This window comes from Rhinopithecus bieti, unplaced genomic scaffold (assembly GCF_001698545.2).
Source record: "Rhinopithecus bieti isolate Rb0 unplaced genomic scaffold, ASM169854v2 scaffold_28016, whole genome shotgun sequence".
In the NCBI taxonomy this organism is placed as follows: Eukaryota; Metazoa; Chordata; class Mammalia; order Primates; family Cercopithecidae; genus Rhinopithecus; species Rhinopithecus bieti.
The window spans coordinates 2,095,163-2,118,917 of record NW_016813202.1 but is presented as its reverse complement, the minus strand read 5'-3'; the positions used below and the strand labels follow the sequence as shown (position 1 = coordinate 2,118,917).

The window sequence follows — 23,755 nt, the reverse complement described above, 5'->3', positions numbered from 1 at the left end:
ATGAATGTTTAAAAGGAAAGGAAGGAAGGGAATGAGGGAGAGAGTGAGAGAAAGAGAGAGAAAAAAGGAGAGAGAGAGAGGGAGAAGATAGGAAACAAGGAAAGAACAAGAAAGACATAATCAACCTGTAGAAGATTATGGTAACCCACACACCAAAACAGTTCTTGTCTTTGGGCAGGAGGAATAGGTGGCCAAGGGTCAAGGTTAGCAGGATTACTGTTCACTGTGTACTCTTTTGTGTCTTTTTAATTTCATACCATGTTAATGTATTACCTATTCAAAATAAAACAAATACCTAATCATGCTTATCCACAAGGGGTCACTATTGAATACCATTTAGCTCTAGTTCTAACAAGGGGAAAAAACGTTCTGAATTCTTTATGTGATTAACAGGAAGTGAAGAAACAACTTCATTTATGTTCTTATTTTACTTTACACCGCATCATGTTCCAGAAAACAATGGCAATTCGCAAATCATGCACAAAAGTATAAAATGGAGTGAAAAAGACAAAACAGTGAATAGATACTATGAAGTCAGGAAAGAGTTTACAGAAGCATTGTGTCAGTCATCTCCCCTAGTGGTAATTAGATTCTAAATTTTTGATTCTAAAATTAGATTCTAAATTTTCTAGCATCTGGGCTAGAAAAAAAAAAAGGGGAAGTATGGTCAGTTACACAATTCAAAATGTTGATCAGGAGAATATGAAGACCTTGCAAAACTTTTCCCTGGTAGAGCGTATTAAAACAATCCGTGAGGACCCTTTAGATGAAATTCTTGATTGGTCTTAATCACAAAAATGATCCACAGATGAATTATAAAACCATGTCATCTTACTCTCTAAGGGAGGGATGAGATGTTTTTGGACTTCAGATGAGAAAGGTTCCATGCATGGTAAATCATGAATGAAAATGAAACTAAGAATATATGCTGTAGAAAAAGAAGAAGAAAAGCCATAAGACTGCTTAAAAATTTCCGGGTCTTACACAGAAGATAGAAAAAATAGAGCGTCTCCAATTGGATGGCTTTTTTTAAAATTTGGTTATTGTAATGAATTTATTTTTTCTTAGAGCTGAGCTGATTGTACTTTGGCCAACTAATGGGTTAATACTGTCAAGGGAAATTAGCCCTGACTAAACATTGCCGCTGGCTCATAAATGCACTGGGCTTTGGGTGGTATAAAAACTGAGAGAAATCAGTGTGTAGGAGAGACACAAATCAGTGTCCCTCAGTGACAGAAGCAACAATAATTGTGAAAAATACTTCAGCAGTTATGGACTCATCTGTCATTCAAAGGAAAAAAGTAGCTGTCATTGGTGGTGGCTTGGTAAGAATTTTCACATGGATTATTGTTGGTGGTGGTATTATGTTAACTATTATTACTCGTAATTGTTATTATTCGTCACTTCCACAAATTGTTAATTGTCTTGTGAAAACTTATCTGATATTTAAATACAGCTTTTAAAATTTTTTTATTTTCATAGATTTAATATAGTATGGGTTTTAATCTGTTCTTTTCAGGAAAGGTATTTTATAGCCATTAAATATAAAGGTTTCTGTTTTCCCTCATCATTTTGGTTAAGGATTTGTTAAAAGCAAAATAATGCAAATTGAATTTGATTTTATCCCCAAATTGACTATGTTTTTAGGAACAGGAATTAGTCTTAATATTCATTTTAATAAAAACATTTGTCCCACTTTGTTTAATAACTCAGTTAATGCTGTCTAATGAGAATAAAAGGGTCAAGAAACATGAAGCTAACGTCAAAGTATCATGTTGAATGTTCACTAGTTATATGAATAATTGGAAATAAGATTTATGTGGTCGCCTGACTTACTTGACTCTTCCAGTGGAGCACCTACGGCAGTGGAGTGTGGTGTTTACCTTTCACTGAGCAAGTGACATAAAGGTGCTGGGACTTGCCCCGCACCTAGCAAGACAGAAGGAGAGGTCACTCTCTGCTTTCATAGTTATGGTCCAAAGGTAGTTCTGTTCAACGTGGGTCTGCTTCGATTTAACTTTGCTTTTTCCCCTCTCAGCAGAATTTCTGTTTCAGAATACAGACATCCCAATTAGTCAAGGTTAAATCATTTCCCTATCACCTTTGGTCAAATCATTTGGAGACTTTTAATTCATTCATTCATGTATCCACTCAACAAAAAATTTATTGAAGGTGTAACACTGTTCTAGGCTGAATATAGATGGTATCTTTTATGCCACACGTGTATTTATATAGTATATGCTAACTGTTTTTTGTTCTGCCTTCCTTAGTGTCTTTTCCCCAAAGTGCTAGAAAGTTCTTTGAACATTTATGATTCTAAATTTTCATTTAGAAATGCTATCACATGATGTGTCGGTCACTGGTTGGGACATGTGTTGTCACTGCTTCATACTAGGCTTGTGTCCAATTCTCTCCTATCAAAATGTTGCACAAAATAAGAATTAATGTGTTCAACAAAATCTTATTACTTACTAAGTGCCAACATTGTTTTAGGTAGTAGGGATGCAAGGGTGAGAATTCCAGAGAAGAAAAAGACAAGGAAGAAGAAAACAAACAAGATAATTTCAGTTAAAGTGAAGCACTATGAAAGAAATGAAAACAGACTAATGCTGTAGAGAGTGGCTTTGGGAGTACCTGTTTAGAATGTGGTAAGGGACAGCTGCTCTGCTGAAGGGACATATTCAGCAGGGACCGGAGACCTAAATGATCAGATAGGACTAACCATGTGAAGATCTTGAGAAAGAACATTTCAGGCAGAGGGAACAGCCGGAAGAGAAACCCTCGGGCAATAATGAGCTGCCCATGTTCAAGGAGCAGAAAGAAAGGCAGGAACCTAATGAGGCCAGAGAAGAGTAGCTGATGAGGCCAGAGAAGCTGACAGAGCCAGATCTAGTAGGATCTTAGAGGTCCAGGCAAGATCAGATTTTGTTCAAATTACAATGGGAAGCTATTGGAGGATTTTAGGCAGGAAATTAAGTTGTGATTTTAGAAGGTCCCTTGGACCATTATGTGGAGAATGACTAGGAAAATTTTAAGAAGACAAGATAGACCAGTTAGGAGGCTGTTACTTTAGTTCAAGACTTAGACTAAGGTGGCAGCAGTGATATCTCATTTTAAAAATTGTCTCTTAGAAATCCAAGGGAGAGATAACACATATGTGATTGGATATATGGTTTTGGGGGGCATAAAATGTGGGTGTCATCCATGGATTTCTCCCTGAATAACATGAGATCATCATCATGTAACCATGTCATACATATGCTGGAAAATAGGAGACAAAAATTACTACTTGTGTATTAGGAAGCAACTAAAATTCCTCTGCAAAAGAATTCTATCCATCCCATTGCTCAGGTCCATGCTTAGGCATCATGTTTAATTTCTTTTTCCATTTTATGCAAACGCTTATTCTTCTTTCACTCCATCAGTAAGCCTTGAGGCTCTATATCCAAAATACATTTAAATTCTAGCCATTACAACCATCCTGACCCAAGCCATTATCATCTCCCATCCATATTCTTGCAACAACCTCCAAATTAGTCTCCCAGCTTTAACTCCTATTCCCTTATAGTCTGTACTACACAGCACAGCCAGAAACACCCTTTTAAAACCTGAGTCTGATCATTATCACGCCCTGCTTAAAATCTTCCAATGATCTCCCATTACAAATAAAAAAACCCAAACTCTTTACCGAAAGTCCTGTCTGAACTGAGCCTATCTTGCTTTCTGGCTTCACCCCTTTCCCTTTTTATTTTTTAATCTTATCTACCAGTATCAGAAAATACCCCCTTTGGGTTTTTTTTTTTTTTTTTTTTTTTAACCTGTTTCTTAAATATCTACTCCAACTAGGATATAAACTCTTATTGACCAATGTATTCCAGAGGCTGGAGTTATGCCTAACATTATGTATTGGGTGGACGAATAAATGAGAGGAATGAGAAAACTTGATACAAAGGTGAAAAAATAATAACAGATGCATGTTTGAATATTGAGAAAATTATTTTTAAAAGTATTGACTAAATAGAGCAATTCAAGAAGGTTAATGTCTTTGCATAGAGGACAAGATTACATTTTTGCCCATCTTCTTCTGTTTTTTTTTTTTTTTTTTTACCCTCCTTTCCCATCTCCTCCTTTCCATAAACCATATCCCAGTACCTTATACTGTCTAACACATTAAAGGCTCTCCCCTGGCCCCTAGAAAAAAAAGTAAAAGTTGAGAATCTTTACTTAGACATCCAAAAAAATATAGTGAACTTTCCTCAATTCTTATCAGTGGTAGCTTACCATGTCTAGTAACCTTGCCTAGTGAAAAGTCACCCTGAGAAGTTGTTCTTGCTCTGATGTAGTGATCATCTGATCTTGGGTTAATCCAGTTGATTTCCTTTCTTTGAAGACACGTTCAGTCAAAGAGATCAACAAATCAGTAAAGAAACTCCTCCTGAGAAACAAAAGGTAAAAGAAACTAAACCGGCCGGGCGCGGTGGCTCAAGCCTGTAATCCCAGCACTTTGGGAGGCCGAGACGGGCGGATCACAAGGTCAGGAGATCGAGACCATCCTGGCTAATACGATGAAACCCCATCTCTACTAAAGAATACAAAAGACTAGCCGGGCGACGAGGCGGGCGCCTGTAGTCCCAGCTACTCGGGAGGCTGAGGCAGGAGAATGGCGTGAACCCGGGAGGCGGAGCTTGCAGTGAGCTGAGATCCGGCCACTGCACTCCAGCCTGGGCGACAGAGCCAGACTCCGTCTAAAAAAAAAAAAAAGAAAAGAAAAGAAACTAAACCATAATCATAAACCAGGTAAAGTTTAAATATTGAAAAAAGAGTGGGAAAAGACATTAAAATAGCATTTCAAGAACATTGACCTAAATATTTAGAAAAACCACTGTATTGACCGATATTTTCCTCCTTGTGTGAATTACAACTCCCCTATCCCTTCTCCAGCCAATGGGATTACCTCCTGCTAGTTCCAGAAGGTAACTGCAGGAGGATCAACCTGTGAAGACCTCTCCTTTCTTTAAATGCCTACAGGGCTTTGTTTGCCATTATCAAATGCTGCCTTCTGTTACAATTTTGTTATGCATAGTTTATTCCCCATAGAAGCTTTTTACTTTGTAGATCTAAAGATTATTTTATCTTTGGCTCCTGCTACCTTTATAAAGGTTTCCCAGTGCCTTACAATGTGAACCACACTAAAATATTTTCTGTGCATGAGTTCGATTTCAGAACAAAGTGGAGAATCACTCTTTTAGAAGTTATGGGAAATTTTTTAATGTTTTTTTTTTTAAACACAATTATGGCATAAGGAATGTAGTCCTTTCAGAGAGTAACTTAAAAAGGATTTGGAAAATAATCTCAATTTTGCAGGCTGGAAGGAGTTCTACAGGTGTAGCTTTTCAATTCTAGCACATCAGTTCAGGAAAAACCTACGTTACAAAAAAACTGCCATATAAATTGCCTTACTTCATGTTAGAGTGATATGTTTTCTTTTCTTTATGAAGTGGGAGAGAAGTAGACAAGCCAGAGAAGTAAACAAAGGCCGTGTAATCTAAACAGGTGACCTTAATCCATGTCTGAATTCAGTCCTTGAGAGTCAGAAAATACTGCTTTTGATAACTATTTTCAGTGTTTACAGGTATGATGAAAGTGATCAGAGCAAAAAAGCACCATTTCAGTGACAGCTAAAGCTACTAAGACCTCATTTTTTGACTGAAGCCAAGAGCCTTGGCTAAGAGTACTATTAAGCATTCCAGTCTCAGCTGCCTCCTGCTGTTGCAATGTATGTCGACTATTCTAGCATATATTTTGGAGATGTATTTTAGGATATCATTCAAATATTTCTTCTGTTCCTTTCTGCATAAAAGAAACCCCACTGTAGAGGGTTTCGTGATCTACTCTCCCTATGTTTGACCCAGCAAAGTTGTCCATTTAGTAGTATTTAGAGGGTGATGAGATTTGTACATGTTTTGACTTATTGTTGACAATTGTGCCCTGCCCCCTGGAATTCAAGTCAAGTCAGTGGACTCTGCTGACGAAATTGCCTTTGAGGCACTTTGACCTTGACTCTGTGAGAGTTTATGTCTCACAGCTATAGATGTTAAATCTTGTTGTGGATTTATAGGGCTCAAAATGGTCTTGATGCTAAACTGTCCCCAAATGGTGTTTCTGTTCTGTTCTCAGGATTTTCCCACCTCACCCCTTACTTTTCACTCAGCTTCATGGGATGGAAACAGTGTTATTCAGTGAGGAGACTTGGAATAGCAGAGTTTGCAACCAGCTGGAAGCTCAGGAAATCTTACCCTATGGGTCTTAGTTTCTTCCTCTTGGGCTAAAACTAGATTGCTAGTCTTTTAATGCTAAGATTCTACTGCTTCTTTTTCACACTTTCTCGCTCACAGATCTCTAGCTTTGTTCTCAACCTACTACTTTCTAAAAGCAGAAATCAAATGTCACCCAGAATTTTCACTTTCCCCGAAGTAAACATCCTTAGCACAGATGAACCATCAAATGGCTTATAATCCTGGGTTGAGGTCTACACAGAATTTGATTCAAGTGCATACTTTTTATTTTTTGCAAATATTAATGAGCTACACCATGAAAAAGACCTAATTACTGTTAACCTTTATTGTCGTTATTTTATCAATATGAAAATAAACTAAGCTCTATTCACTCTACTTTTGTTTTGATACCAAACCAGGCTTGTTCTGCCAGCATGCAGTAAGTCAGTTACTGAGATAACAAGTGTATTAGTCCGTTTTCATGCTGCTGATAAAGACCTATCTGAGACTGGGCAATTTATTTAAAAAAAAAAAGAGGTTTAATGGACTCACAATTCCATGTGACTGGGGAGGCCTCACAATCATGGCGAAAGGCAAAAGGCATGTCTTACATGGTGGCAGGCAAGAGAGGGTGTGCAGGGGAGCTCCCTTTTATAAAATCATCAGATTTCATGAGACTCATTCACTGTCATGAGAACAGCATGGGAAAGACCCCATCCCATGATTCAATTACCTCCCGCTGGGTCCCTCCCACAACACATGGGGATTATGGGAGCTACAATTCAAGATGAGATTTGGGTGGGGACACAGCCAAACTGTATCAACAAGTTTTGCAGTAAAGAGAAGATTTTATTCACAGGACAGCCCAGCAAGGAGATGGAAGAACAGCTTTCAAATCCACCTCTCCGAAGATAGGGCTTAGAGATATTTATGGGGTAAAGAAGCGGGGTGGTTTAAGGTGTGGGGAAAGGTGATTAGCAGTGGGGAAAATGAAGTAATAGGTGGTCTGAGCACGCATAATCGAGGTTCACAACTCTTCATAGGACACGTGTTCAGAAAATGGTGACATTAGCATGCTCTTGAAGTTTTTGGCCTTCTGGTATCAGAAAGTCACTTCTTGGGCATTTGTGCAGGCCCAGTTGAAGGGCCTGCAACTGTCTTCTTTCCTTCTTCTATCTGCTTTCTCATTCTCCTATTAGCCTTACTCCATGGTAATAAGGTCCAGGAGTCAATGGCGGAGGTAGAAAGAGGGTTGGTGGCCTCTCTCAAGTAGTTTAAACTGGATAAGAGCTGCCAGCCTAGTTCCTGAAAACAAAAAACAAAAAACCAAAAAAACCTTTAAGCAACCATTACCATAGTGACATACATGCCAGAGATGTTGTCCATAAGGAAGCTAGTGACAGATTAGATGTATATTGTTTGGCTACATGACTTTTAGCTATATGGGCTTTGAGATCAACTAGAAGTAAGTAGTAAAAAGCAAGCAAGGCAGGCTAAGTTTGGTGGGCCTCACCATGTTAGCCCTGGGTTTCAGTTTTCTATTTCATAGGCTCTGAGCCTTCTTAAATATGAAAAACTCTCATTAGTGCCCCATATCTAGCACCTTCTTAAAACAGAGGTGGAATGGATTTCTTTGGGGCTGTGCGTTATAAATCCCACTCTCCCCTCAGGGAATTCATCCCTCAGAGATTCCTTCATTTGCTATCTGGTGAGAAGTTATCTGGAATGGAACCATCAACTTTAGATAGCTCCAAACTTTGTTAAGTACCTACAAAGAGTGTGTCTTTCATTCCTTCTCACTTGGCCCATCCTCCTCCCAAATACTCTTAGATTATTTCCCTTCTGTCCATATTCACTCAGGCATTTATCTAGTCCTCTATCTGTCCACTCAAAGAAAAAACAAAAAACAGCACCCTCATACACTGTTGATAGTAATCTACAGCTGGTATTTTTTTCCTGGAAAAGAACTTGAAAATATACACATCTGTAGTCTTAAAAATATGGAGGATTTGGCCAGGCATGATGGCTCATGCCTGTAATCCTAGCACTTTGGGAGGCCTAGGCGGGTAGATCACCTGAGCTCAGGAGTTCAAGACCAGCTTGGGCAACACAGTGAAACCTTGTTTCTACCAAAACACACAAAAAATAAGCCAGGTGTGGCGGCATGTGCCTGTATTCTCAGCTACTCAGGAGGCTGAGACAGGAGAATCACGTGAACCTGGGAGGTGGAGGTTGCAGTGAGCCCAGATCATGCCACTGCACTCCAGCCTGGGTGACAGAGCAAGACTCTGTCTCAAACAAACAAACAAACAAACAAAAAAAGGTCGGGGGCAGGGATTTGCAGAAAGCGGCAATAGCTATCTCACCCTTGAAGTTGACCTAAGCATGACATTGCATTCAGAGAAACAATTGTCCTTCAGCCAATGAGAAATTAAAAGGAAATAGAAACTAATGTGGGCTCTCAAAAACACCAAATCTGGAGTGTATTCAAAATTCACAACAAAACCTTCTGAAATAATCTTGCCCCACTCAATCTGAAACTTTTTCATGTGCTTTGCAGTTATTCCAAAAGCAAGACAAAAGAAGATTGAGCAGGCTCCTCCTACACTCTAGACCATCAGTATTCTCTCCCCAGCTCACTTCAGACTCTCTTCTTTACCTCTTTGTTTTCTCATTCCCCTGTTATCCTTACTCCATTCCCCCACTAGTAACAAGGCCCAGGAGCTGACGGGGCAGAGAGAAAGAGGGTGTTGGAGCTCAGGATTTGCCAGTGTTTCAATCCCTTTTATTCAAAATTGCCCTTTGGTGGGCCATTTCATTAGTGAGATTTTATCAAAAGAAACGTGTATGCATCATACAATCATTTATAATGCTAAAGAATTAAAATAACTTGAATATCCAAATATAAGCATACAATAAAATGTAAGGCAAGTATTAAATACTTTTTCTTCAGACATCTTTTGACATGGAAACGTATTTAGAGTACACTTTTTATTTTTTGAAAGAAATTATGAAAGAAAATATACAACCTGTTACCATTTTGAAAAGAAATGTCATGTATTTTACATACATAGAATATGTTAATATTGGTTGCCACTGGTGGTAAAATTGTGAGAAATTACTCTTTTCTTCACATTTACCTGTATTTTCTAATTCATTAGAATTTGTGGTTTGTATCAGAGATAAAAAGATAGACAAAACACAAGCCATATAAATATTATTCCTCTCTGGGAATTTACTGCCTGGTGAAGTCAGACAAGACTATAAATAAATAATTCAAGGTATTTGAGACATTAAAACAAATCTATACATATATATGTGTATATATATATACACACACGTATGTATACAATTACAGAAGAAAAGGCAAACAAGTCTTTTGGAGGAGTAGAGGTATCAGGAAAAACTACACTGAGGATATGAGTCTTAAAGGGAAGGTAGACATTTTCCAAAAACTGAAGGATAGTATTCAAAGGCATGGAAGAATAAAAGTGCATGGCATATTCAGAAAACATATAGTAAATTTAGTATGCCTATTACAGATGGTGCATGAGAATAGTGCATCATGAACTGGAGAAAGAGGTAGGGATCACATGTAAGAATCTATTATGTCATGTTGAAAATTTGGAATTTTATCCTGAAAAGATGAGGAGCTAATAAACAACAGTAAGACAAAAATACATCATTCAATGTCTGATTTAGAAGATAATTAGTGAGGTCGGGCGCGGTGGCTCACGCCTGTAATCGCACTTTGTGAGGCCAGGGTGGGCAGATTAATGGAGGTCAGCGGAGATCGAGGACCATCCGTGGCTAACACGGGTGGAAACCATCTTACTACCCCACAAAAAAATATACAAAAAAATTAGCCGGGGACGTAGGTGGTGGTGCCTAAGTTCCCAGCTACTTTCGGGAGCTGAGGCAGCGAGAAATGGCGTGAACCACAGGAGGCAGAGCTTGCAGTGAGCATGAGATCACGCACTGCACTCCAGCTGAGTGACAGAGCCAAGACTTTGTCTCAAAAAAAAAAAAAAAAAAAAAAAAAAGAAGAAGAAGAAGATAATTAGTGATTGGGCATGATGGCTCATGTCTATAATACCAGCACTTTGGGAGGCTGAGGCAGAAGGATCACATGAGCCCAGGGTTTTGAGACCAACCTTGGCAACATAGCAAGATCCTGTCTCTACAAAAATTTAAAAAATTAGCCAGGCATAGCAGCACACCTGTAATCACAGCTATTTGGGAGACCAAGGCAGGAGACCACTTGAGCCCAGGACTTCAAGGTTGCAGTAAACTATGATCCCAGCCTTGTATGCCTGCCTGGGTGACAGAACAAGACCGTGTCTAAAAAGGAAAAAAAAAAGATGACTAGTTCTAGTGCAGAGTGCAGACTGAATGCATAGAGACTGGCGAAAGAGGGTTATTACAAAACTGTTGCAGTAGCCTGGTAAAAGCTAATGAGGGACCCACGTAAGGACAGAGCTGTGGGTGGCAGATCTGTTGTGAAAGAGACTGAAGAGGAACAATCAGTAGGACATATTGCCTAATTTCATGTATACTAGTAGGTAGAGAGGGGTGTTAAATATTCACCGAGCTATCCTGGTTGGGTGAATTAGTGAGTGCAATTGCTATTCTCTAAGATATGAAATATATAAGGAGGAAGAAAGTTTATGGAATACAGAATACAGAAGAAGGAGAAAGAGAGGGTTGAAGAATGGGAATAAGTCAAATTTTAGCTATGTTGAGAGGAAGATGCTTATAGACAGGTTCAGTAGTCACAGATGGAGTTCAGGACAAAAATCAAGACTAGAGTAAGTCATAAATTTTCTTAAGAGCATTCATGGACTGTGAGTCATTCACCTTCTCATAAGAGGGAAAATCAAGACCACTGCTGGGCTTTAGAGATCAATTCCAGATGACACAGATTAGAGAACTCAGGGTAAGGATAAAATAATAAAACAATATTTGGCATAACATATGCACTTCTGGAAGATGTAATAGTTACTAACAAAGTATGAAGACACTTTGATGTGCTTATTGCATTGTAAGTAAACAGTCTGATTCTTCTCATTGCATTGATATAACCAAAGATCAAATTCTTGAGACAGCAAACTATAGTTTCATGACCAAATATGGATTTCAAAAACTATTAACAAGTTTTTTAAAAGTTGGATAGACAGAAAACTCAGAAACATTCATGATTCTTAAGGATTAGGGAAGGTGTTATATGCTTCATCAAGTCCAAAGTAGTTGACACATGTTTAATATTGCACTATCAGATTAATTTCAAACACTTGATATGAAAAGACATAAAATGTATGGAATTTTTATAATCCTATTTCCCCTTCTTGTTTTATTTGTTGTTGTTGCATATCAGTTCAATGTAAGATTCAAGGGTCAACATTTATCAATTTAAATGGTTTACCGTTTTCTCATGATCACCGGCTACTTGAACAATTGCTGCTACAGGGGTCACATGGGAACTGACAGAAAACCTAAGCAACGGAAGACAGGAGAAGCATACCTTACCATTTACAGAAAGGAAATATTCAAATAGTATTTTTAAGTGGTAGGTTAGGCATCCCTATAATGAACCGAGATGGGGTCAAAAGCACACGACCTGTAAATAAGGAAGTATGAAGAGACAAAAGAAGAAAGTGGAGAAGCAAGAGAATGACAGACTGGGTAAATCCGTAATTGTGTAACCAAGGAATGTCCTCAGAGTCTTGTACACACAAACAGACCAGACTGGTTATTCATAAAATGTTTAATTTGCAAAATTATTTTGTGAGCAAACATCTCACTCTTGTGAACGTTTAGTGTTTCAAAACAAACACAGAAAATTTTCATAATTGTTCGTGTCCTTACTGGAAACTGTCCTGTCTCTATTAAGGTTTTACCCTCAGAATCAGAATCAAAAAATCTGTTTTATTTCTCCCAGCTGTCTAACTCTGTCCAATTTCTTCTCTCATGTTCCATCCTCCTTGACTATTTATGTTCAGGAACCCAGCTGTGCCTTAACCAAGAGTTTGTGGTGGGCTTAGCACACTTTACACACCACATGTCCTTTCCACTTATATATTTATGTCTTAGTCCTTCCTGCCAGCATAACAACTCAAGGTGGCACTGATAGTTATTCCCAATTAAGCACTTTTTACAGAAAGTGAGAGGGGAAAGAAAATTACAGTCTGAAAGTTATATTGTTAGCCACACACATTACTACCTCTTCCGGCTGAACTGACATAACATCTACCAATGTATTTTTTCTTTAAATTTATTTGAACTTCAGTTACACAGAATTGGGATCATATTCATATAAGCTTTATTTCATTACACACTATTATGACGGGTCTTGGAGAAAACACTTTTACTTCTTTGTCTGTTTATTAATAATAATAATAATAAGCAGTCATGAATCTGCTACTCAACACAAGAAGTGGTAGATTGCTAATGACTTCATCAACTCTGTACTTCTCCCCCACCCATTAGAAGCATTATGCCAACTCTTATTTATCACTCCTTTGCATTTTTATATATCATTTTATCATATATTATTTACATATTTATCTCATATATACATGTGCATATAAATACTAGCTATGTGTTTCAAAAATTATATATTTGCATATATCTATAGTTTAGTCCTGATTGTTTTTATTTTGTATCATGCAGTATAAAATCATCTGAGACTTATTTTTTCACATATAGTATTGCTAATATATTCATATCATATTTCATTGTGTGGATATGCCATAATGTGTTCATCCATTCCTCTCTGATAGTCATTTGGGCTATTCACAGCTTTTCATATTTCATTGTGTGAATATGTCATAATGTGTTCATTCATTCCTCTCTGATAGTCATTTGGGCTATTCCCAGCTTTTTTACTTGTCTATTTTACCTATGAAAGGCACTACACTGAAGAGCCTGGCACATGTCACCTGATATACATACAGCAAAAGTTTCTCTTGTGTATATGCCTTTAAGAGGAATTGCTGGTTTGTTCAATATGTGAATATTCAACTTGAAAAGATAATTACAAGCCATGTGTAAGAGATCCCATTAGGCCTCACCCTCTCTAGCACTTAATATTTTCATGAGCCTAAGTTAGATTTAATCTTATTGTGCCCACACTACCCGAGATCCCTTATTCTCCCATAAAAACCATTAATACATGTTCAACTGGCAAACACATAAGTGTTGGAAAGGTATGAATTGGCATCTGCCAACCTTAGAATGATTGAGGCAGAATCTCCACCCTGGTCATCCCGCCTTTTCTGAGATCCTGGAATCAATTTTCATCAAAGAAAAGGAACATAACAAACCCATGCAACCAGACCATTGGCCCATCATTGGCTTGGAGCTGATCCTTTTTCAACATGGTCACTGAGAGCTTTGTTTGCAGCATTATATATTGTAGCTCCTTTACTGTGGTTGAATTTTTAGGAGATGGATGAATGGATTTCTTGCTTCTGAATCTCAGTCTCTTTTCTTTTAGGCCATTTCCCTACATTAGATTTTCACTGATCAGTTGATGTTTAGATTGTGGCTTTAGCATCCTACTTGCCTTCCTCCCTACCTGTTTTCTCAGTAAGAGAGACTCATTTCTATTAGGCTGATGCAAAAGTAATTGTGGTTAATGGTAAAAACCGCGATTCCTTTTGCACCAATCTAATAAATGAACCTCCTGTGTCTTCATTCCAACTCTCCTGACCCTGTTGTCTTTTGTGATAATTGACTCCCTAAAAGAAAGAAGCAGAAACTTCTGGACCAGTTAAGGACTATGCTTGAAAATAACTTAGGGGTAATTTCTACTGCATTTGTTTTGGTCAAAGCAATCACAGGCCCTTCTAGATTTAAGAGATTGTAGAAATAAACCCCATGTCTTGATGAAGGAGTATCAAGATCACACTGGAGAAGAGCATGTAGGATAAGGGATATCATCATGACCATCTTTGAAAAATACAATTTGCCACATTCGTCAAGGCAAAATTAATCTTTTTCATGTGTGTTTTCTAGGACCTCACTTATTCTTTTGTTCTTTACATTGATTTTACCTGTGAGCCCAGAATTATTTTGTAAGGGGTCTGTGAAATAACATGCATACAAAATTTTGAGTAAGTAGGATAAAATTACGTGACTTAAACACATAATTATTTTAAAGTATATGTAGATGATTTGTGACGAAATTTATTATATATTTTAAATAATCCATGTCAGAAATTCAAATAATATAAAAGAATCTGCAAATTTTTAATGTAAGAAGTGGGCCTCCATACTCAAACATGGTTCATTAAGCATTGAAACATTCATATGTTTGTCTCTTTTTACTAAATAGGGTGTTTATTGGGCACAAGGACTTATCCTGGTAACCTTTGACTCCCTAAAATTTAGCAGATTAAGTTATATTTAGTAGGCGCTCAATAAATTTTGGCTTCACTTGGTTACAAACTTTACTTAAAAATGTAATCTCTACCATTATTTATACACTGAACAAATATATATAAAGCACTTACTATGTTACAAACACAGTGGTAGATGCTAGGAATAAAATGGTGAGCAAAATCTGTTGCTAGCTTAGAAGGATAGACAGATATTGATTATAGAAGCACTCTAAAGATGTAAATTTTCCATTGTGGTAAGCTCTTTGTATTAGTTTGCTAGGCTTGCCAAAATGAATTACCACAAACCGGGTAGCTCAAGAAACAGAAATGTATTGTCTCACAGTTCTGGTGCTAGAAGTCCAAAATCAAGGTGTCGGCAGGGTTGGTTCCTTCCGAGAGCTATGACAGAAAGACCTGTTCCAGGTCCCTCTCCATGGCTTGTAGATGGAAGTCTTCTCTCTGTGTCTCTTCACATCATCTTTCCTCAATGCATGTCTGATTCCCCTTTTTATAAAGACACAAGTCATATTGGACTAAGGCCCACCCTAATGATATCATCTTAACTTGATTACCTATATTAGGATCCTGTCTCCAAATAATGCCACATTCTTACGGTACTGGGGGTTAGGACTTGAATATATGAAGTTGGAAGGATGCAATTTACCCCAAAGATAAAGTTCAAAGCACTGTGAGAACTCACAGTTGCAAGATTTGAGGTAGGGTGGCCCAGGAAGTCTTTTTTAGGGAGTGCAACTGAGTGGAGACCTGGAGGATGAATGGAAGTTTACTATGTAAAGAGGAAAGATAACATTTCTGGCCATGGATATAATACATGCTAAACCCCTCAGTGAGGGGCAGCATGGTGAATACAATGGCTAAAAGAAAGATAGCAAGGCTGGGGCAGAAGGGTGACATGATCAGATTTGTATATTTTAAAACATGGGGAAAATCAGAGGCCTATGGTGATGTCATTTTTTTTCCAGAGAGGATTTATGTTTGTTTCCTCTGGGTGGCTGTGATTACCAGCAATCAAAAATTAATGCAATCTGATCAGGACTAGAGATGATTTCCAGACAAGCCCTTGGACCACTGGTTTCCTTCCAGTTTGTCCTTCTCCTGGGATGTACCTGTTTAGGGTCCTGATCTAAAACCTAAGGGGTTTATCAGAACCTGCCCTCCTGAGCAAGCGGTGTGGGAGTGTCCCAGACACCAAATATTGTACTTCTAGTTTCATGAGTCTGTCAAAAATTCTACTGAAGTCCTCAGCCTCTCTTGCATTCGTACATGCCTATAGGCATGGCTCCAAATGCCAGGTTCATCTCTCTGCATCTCCTTTTCCTCTCAGTAGAGGTATTAGTTCAAATGACCTATTACACCATCACCCTAAATGACTGCTTGTGGAAAATAAATTGGAAAGAGACAAGATGAATGCTGGTAGAATACACAGAAAATTTGATATTAGTCAAGCATAATGATTCCAATAACTAGAGGCAGAAAGGTGAAAATGAAAAGAGATGAGTAGATGGAAAACATTTTAGGTAAAATTGGCAGAACTGGGAATAGAGTATCAAGGAGAGATGGTGACTTCCAGCTTTCTAGTTTGTGCAACTGGATGGATGGCATATCATTCACTTACATAGGGAATATGTGGAGAGAATTGATGAGATGGGAGGGGATGATCGCAAGTCTCAATTCGGATCTGTTGATTTTGAGGTGCTTTGAGACATACCAGAAGCTACATCACTTAAATATTTGTATGCATGAGCTCGAAAACCAGATCTGGATAGGAGATATACATTTTCATATCATCATGGATGGAGAAGACAGACTTGGATGGAGATTTGAGAAACTCCAATATTTGTCTGTCTTTGCAATGGTGAAAGAGGAAAAGTGGGACTGGCCAGAAATGTATGAAGAAAACCAGAAAACGAGAGAAGGTTAGTGTTTCCAGAAGGTCTAGTTAACGGTATTGATTACTGTTGAAAATTCAAGTATGATAATTATATACAGATGACTTTACCAAATACAAGTTGCTAGTGATGAGGTAGTAAACTACCACAACCTATATAAAGCTACTGGGAAGACAACATTATAAAGCTTTAAGAAGACAATAGATCAGAAAAAATTCTTTATGATCTCAGAATAGGCAAAGATCTCTTGAACAAGACATTTGTAATTGCATTAAAAATAAAATGACAATTGTAATTGCATTAATAATAAAATAAAAGATGGATGAATATGGTTACATTAAAATAAACAGCTACTCATCCTCAAAATAGACTATAGCATTTAAGAAGCAAGGCACAGAATGGAAGAAGATATTTTCATGTTTAAAATGACAAAGACTCTATATTCAGACTCTACGTACAACTAAAAAAAGAAAAGAAAAAAGAAAAAGAAAGAAAAGAAAAAAGATAGGCAACCCAGTAGAAAATGGGCAAAAGACCTAAACAGACGCTTGGTAAAAGAAGAGATCCAAACAGCCAATCAATATATGAAAAAGTGCTCACTGCACTCCAGCCTCGGTGACAGAGTGAAACTCTGTCTCAAAACAAAACAAAACAAAACAAAACAAAACAAAAGTGCTCAACTTCTTTAGTAATTAAGCATATGCAAATTAAAACTACCTTCCTCTCCAACTTACCAGGTCGCACCCTCCCACTCTACAATAATGAAAAGTTTGAGAACATCAAGTGCTGGCAAAGATAAATTCTGAGAAGCTGCTGGTGGGAAAACACATTATGAACAAATTTTGAAACAGTTTGGCATCATAAAAGTAAAGGCACGTAAACTTTTGACCAGATATTCCATTTCCATGCATAGAACCCTCGAAAAACATATCATCATATATGTACCAGAATTCCTGCACACAAAAAAATGTTCTTTGAAGCATTGTTAACATATTCCCAGACCAGAAACAACTGAAATGTCCTTTGACAGTAGAATGGATAATCTGTGATCTTTCAGGTAATGAAGAATCACACAGTAATAAAAAAAGGATGACCTTAAGTTTACATGTAATCATGTAAATGAATCCCATAATGTTGCCTTAAAGAAGCAAGATGCAAAAACAAACAACACACACACACACACATACACACACACACACACACACACACACACGGTAATTCTAACTATATGGTTAAAAAATGGGTAAATGGCTGGGCACAGTGGCTCATGCCTATAATTCTAGCACTTTGAGAGGCCAAGGTGGGAGAATCACTTGAGCCCACGAGTTTGAGACCAGCCTGGGCAGTATAGTGAGACCCCATCTCTAAAAAAAAAACTTAACAAAATTTTAATGGGTAAAATTAAAGTATATTGCTTAGAAATATGTACACCTAAAGGCTAAAATATAAAAAAGCAAGAATGGGTTATCATGAAAGTCAGAATAATGTTTACCTCTTTGTGAGAGGAAGGGGACTATAACTGGGGAGGAGGTGGGGGGAGTTTTGGAGGAATGACGCTATTCTACTTTTTGACCAGAGTAGTGCTTATAATGGATGTAAGGTTATAAAGAATTGCTTTCTAATTATTCTGTAAGCTATATATGTTTTATGTTCTTTCTGTTTGAAAATTACCTCACTATAAAAAAGTAAAAAAAAAAAAAGACTTCTAAAATTGTATTCCTTCATCTTGAGTAAATATTGCTATGTTTGCTACTGATACTTTTCCGCAGAAATTGAGTAAATCAATGTGATAAATGAGGCTAGTGAAATATGACCACACATGATGTGAAGCTAGTAAAATATAGCTACACATGATGCTTCATTTTGCTGCTAAAAATTCCCTATATTTGTGGAATCAGATGAGTATTTAATTTTTTGTTGTTGTTGTTAATTTCTAGGTTGGCTCATTACAAGCATGCTTTCTTGCAAAGAGGAATTTCCAGATTGATGTATATGAAGCTAGGGAAGGTACGTCCATGGTGAAAAATGCAGGATGAAGGCTTGGCATCGTGGCTCCCGGCACTTTGGGAGGCCAGGGCAGGTGGATCGCTTGAGGCCAGGAGTTTGAGACCAGCCTGGGCAACATGGCAAAACTCCATCTCTACAAAAAATACAACAGTTAGCTTGGTGTGGTGGTGTGTGGTAGGAGGATTGCTTGAACCCAGGAGGCGGAGGTTGCAATAAGGCAAGATTGCGCTACTGCGCTCCAGCCTGGCTGAAGGAAGGAAGGAAGGAAGGAAGGAAGGAAGGAAGGAAAGAAGGGAGGGAAAGAAAGGAAAGAAAGGAAAGAAGAAAGGAAGGAAGGAAGGAAGGAAGGAAGGAAGGAAGGAAGGAAGGAAGGAAGAAAGAAAGAAAGAAAGGAAAGAAAAGAGAGAGAAGGAAAGAAAGAAAGAGAAAGAAAAAGAAAGAAGGAAAGAAAGAAAGAAAGAAAAAGAAAGAAAGAAGGAAAGAAAGAGAGAGAAAGAAAAAGAATGGAAGGCGGGAAGGAAGGAAGGGAGAGAAAGAATTAATTGCAGGATGTGGTTCTAATTCTTTGACTTATTTTTCTTTAGATTTTCTGAACTTAAAAGTTTCTTTAATAAAACAATGTTTTAGAAAAGTTAAAAAAAAAAAAAAAAAAAAAAAAAAAAACACCCTCTCGCCTCGCCGAGCTTCCAGCCGAAAAAGCGCGCGTAAGTAGACGAGGTCTCTGCACCATGGCTGCGCTACAAGGCAGAGCTGCCCCCGCCAAACTCGACGCGTTGGGGAAAGCACCCAGGGAAGCAACTGGCCCTACAAAAGGGCGCTCGCAAGAGTGCCGCCCCTCTACTGGAGGGGTTTGAAGAAACCTCATCGCTACAGGCCTGCGCCTACTGTGGCCCCGCTCCGTGGAAATTAGACGTTATCAGAAGTCCAGGCGAACGTTCTGATCGCGAAACTTCCGCCTTCCAGCGTCTGCGCTGCGAGAAAATTGCTCGAGGACTTTAAAAGCAAGACGCGCGGGCGCTTCCAGAGCGCAGCTATCGGATGCTGTTGCCCCCAGGGAGGCCAAGTGAGGCCTATCTGGTTGCCGCCTTTTTGAAGACACCAAACCCTGTGTGCTCATCCATGCAAACGATGTAACGACTATGCAAAAGACATCCAGCTAGCACGCCGCATACGTGGAGAACGTGCCTTAAGAATGCCCGCCCCCCCCCCCCGCCCGGCCGGCGCGCCGCGCGCGTCCTCCCCACGCCTATGATGGGGGAAGCATGTCATTCTCAAAAAAAAAAAAAAAAAAAAAAAAAAAATTCTCTCTTCCTGCTTATTGGTTAGTTTCTGAACGTTAGATACTTGTTTTTCCATGGGGCGTTCAAAAGGTGACCTAAGTATGATGATTGCGAGGTGGAAAATAGGGACAGAATCAGATTTATGTGGCAGTTGTTTCCATTTTCACTTTGTGTGTGGAATTTTTAATATAAATTGCAGAGCGTAAAGGCCATTAAAGCAAGGTTAGAAAAATGTGTTCACGGTGAACAAGTGTTCAGCCGGTTCAACTTCTATCAATAATTATAAAGTAAACGCTGTTAAATTTTTTCTGGACAATGCCACCCATTTGGGATTTTTTTTGAAACAAGTAAATGTTTCTTATTGACTGGCAACTAAATGTGTTTGGGGGTAGCATTCTTTTGTGTTCATCATACAGTAGATTCCATCCATTCACTACACTTTTCTAACTGAGTTGTCCTACATGCAAGTACATGTTTTTAACGTCTGTCTTCTGTGCTGTTCCTGTAAGTTTGCTATTAAAATACATTAAACTATAAAAAAAAACCAACTATCTAAATTTAATTTAATATAAATTTACTGCTATTAGCATTTTCTTTAGAAGAATTAAGAAGGTCTTTAATTTGGTTCTGAATGAACCAATTGTTCAGGTGCAGTAATTTTGCTTATCCTGGACTAGGATATAAAGAATGTGTAACATGGAGTCTGCTTCCAATGTCTCAGATCCCCGAGTGGCTGACTTCACACGTGGAAGAAGCATTAACTTAGCCCTTTCTCATAGAGGACGACAAGCCTTGAAAGCTGTTGGCCTGGAAGATCAGGTACTTAATGTATCTTTCTTATAGAAGATAATACCTGGTATTTTCCAACAATTGCGTGGATTTGATTTCATCCTGGCTTAAAAAGTACCATTTAATACCAAGAATCTCTGCATGAAAACCCATTCTACTAAAGCTTTTAATATTTGAAATTTGGCAAGAGGGTGAACATTGGACACTCGAGGCACCCGAGGGGGCCCCTGCAACCGGATGATTGCTTCCGATACTGGGTTCTCAACAGGATGGTGCATCACTGCCTGTAGAAAGTGAGAGTCAAGATGGCATCCAGGATAAGAGGAGCCAAATTCCTTTTTTTTCCAATTGCGCAGGCCCATAATCTCTTATCTACAATTTTACACTCCAAAAAACTCTGAAAATAGAAAGCTTCTCATCACTCATTGAGTAGCAAAACCTGACCTGACATGAGACTCTTTGTAGTCTTTTAAAAATCTCATTTAGCATAAATATGTTTTGCTACAGAAATTTTGTGTTTGATTATGGGATGGGTTTATGTGATATCCAGCATATGGGTACTACACTACTTTCTAAAATTGAAAAATTCTGAATTCTGAAACCATGAAGCCCCATGGGTTTGGATAAAGAATGGTGGGCCTATAGCAGATTTTCATCATATGAGCTTAATGTTGTAGAACTTTTCACTGTCTACGTGTAACTTGGTAATATAAACAGACATGATATATGTATTTTTCTTGATACTACTTTCAGTGACAATGTGTCTTTGAGCTGATAGTACAAGTAAATATGAGTGTTATTTGCATTCCTATTATTTTCTCCCAGATAGCAGCAGCCATGTGTAAGAAAATACTTTGCATTGAATGTTAGGAGCCCTGGGTTTTACTCCTTATAATCTCCCTTTTTGTCATGATGAGAAAATCACTTAACCTCTGTAACAACAAATCACTTTCCTCAATCTGTGATATTTGATTTAGATCAGATAAATTTTAAGCCAGTTCTAAGATCTAAGATTAAAAAAAAAACTAAAAGCTTCATGATCACCATTTTCATTGAAGGAGTTTCTACCACGTTGGGCTTCTATGGTCTTTCACAATTTTTAAAATGTCTTGGAGAATACTTGAAATTACATTTAAAAATCAACTTCTATCTTTCTCGCATAATGCCATGTTACTGTCATTGAACTCAATATTTCTGGTTTCATTTCAGATTGTATCCCAAGGTATTCCCATGAGAGCAAGAATGATCCACTCTCTTTCAGGAAAAAAGTCTGCAGTTCCCTATGGGACAAAGTCTCAGGTAGGTTTACCCCGGAGATCATTGTTTGTGCACTGATTATAAGGAAGTCAACGTCTGGAACTTGCGTCTTGCTTGATGGCCCCTCTCTCTCCAGTCCTATCTCTTACATTGCTTGGCTTAGTCTAGACCCCAGGAATACAGATACTAGTTAGCAAGTTTATTCAGAGGAAATACTCAAAACAAGCCCCAGACCAGAATAAACATTAAAAAAGAATTAGCTGTTACTGTTCTTATTGTGCCGTTTCTTGCCTTTGTGCTGCCCTGCTACCTAGGACACCCTTTCCCTCTTTTCTCCTTTTCAATTAGATGGAGAAGATGACTATGTTATTTGTTGTCAAGCATAATGTACAAGAACAATCTAGAAGCTTTCATGATGTTGTTACCCTTCCCTAACTCACCGTCTTGCTCAAAATTGGGCTTATAATAGAATATACAGAATGATCCAGAAATGCCTTCAGTACTACATGATTTCTGAAACAACAGAGGCCAGATAAAGATGGAGAGTTTATGAAAGGAGACTCATTATCCTGCTGTGTGCTTTCCTTATCTTTCACACAGTAACACACAGAACAGGGGGAAATATGTATTTCATCTAATTAGACCTTCTGATTCTGTTCTTGAGAGATAATGAATGCACCAAACATCCATCGACAAGAGAAAACTCCAACTTGCTTTATTTTATCCAGCTATGCCTCCTTCTATGAAGTGCAGAGTCTGAGTGAGATTCATATTCTTCGAAGTCTCTGACCCTCAGCAGAGCTCTCATTGAAAGTGGACCCGTGCTTCTCAAACTCACCCGGGATCCTGTTAAAATGCAGTCTGACTCATTAGGACTGGGGTGGAGGCAGAGGTTCTACAATTCTAACCATCTTCTGGGTGTTTGTTTCACTGAGTTGAGAGTGAAATCAACGTAATCGTCTCACTGTTCACTTGTATTAACAAGGAATGTCCAGAGGAAGGCCAAGTCACCATAGCAGTCCCCGCTTCAGAGACTGAACCAGTAATGTATCCATAGATAAGATACGGTTCAGATATCAGAAAAGCTAAATGAGGAGAGGGACTTGGACTTGACACCATCACCCCCACCACCGTGTCTGTGTGTGTGAGTGTGTGTGTGTGTGAGCGAGAGAGACTGCGTGCATACATTCCCCAAGAGAGTGAACGTGTGCGTGTGAGTTCCCATTTTGTGGCCTTCAATGCATTACAAGGAGGAAACGGCCCCTCCCGCATCATTCCTGCTACTTCTCAATTCTTAAGAACTGAGTTTATGCAAAATTTACAGGGACCCCACATACTTCAGTTTTTCTTTACCGTCACTTTTATATCTCGGTCAAATATGGCGGCCTCCTTGCCCTTTAAGAACTGCATAAAATTGCTTTACCTGGTCAGTTCCACAGCCTGCGGGAGCACAAAGCCATTCCCATGACTCTGGGATTTCTTCACATCCCCGGGGAGCCCACCTTCTCTTGGCCTTGCAAAGTGTTAAGATTATAGGCGTGACCGGGCGCGGTGGCTCACGCCTGTAATCCCAGCACTTTGGGAGGCCGAGGCGGGCGGATCATAAGGTCGGACGATCGAGACCGTCTGGCTAATATGGTGAAACCCCGTCTCTACTAAAAATACAAAAAATTAGCCAGGCGTAGGGGCGGGCGCCTGTAGTCCCAGCTACTCGGGAGGCGGAGGCAGGAGAATGGCGTGAACCTGGGAGGCGGGAGGCGGAGCTTGCAATGAGCCGAGATGGCGCCACTGCACTCCAGCCTGGGCGACAGAGCAAGACTCTGTTTCAACAAGAACAACAACAACAACAAAAAAAA

The 23,755-nt window shown here is 38.7% G+C and overlaps 1 protein-coding gene across 1 annotated transcript in view; it reads left to right on the top strand.

Annotated features, from left to right (window-relative positions):
- The first annotated feature begins 961 nt into the window (after positions 1-961).
- Positions 962-23,755, top strand: part of KMO (kynurenine 3-monooxygenase) — a 53,886-nt gene continuing 31,092 nt past the window's right edge. The window contains exons 1-4 of the mRNA XM_017847771.1: positions 962-1,325; positions 18,504-18,573; positions 20,575-20,672; positions 21,852-21,941. Coding sequence (XP_017703260.1) covers positions 1,272-1,325; positions 18,504-18,573; positions 20,575-20,672; positions 21,852-21,941 — 312 coding nt within the window. The 5' untranslated portion in view covers positions 962-1,271. The remainder of the gene's footprint in view (positions 1,326-18,503; positions 18,574-20,574; positions 20,673-21,851; positions 21,942-23,755) is intronic.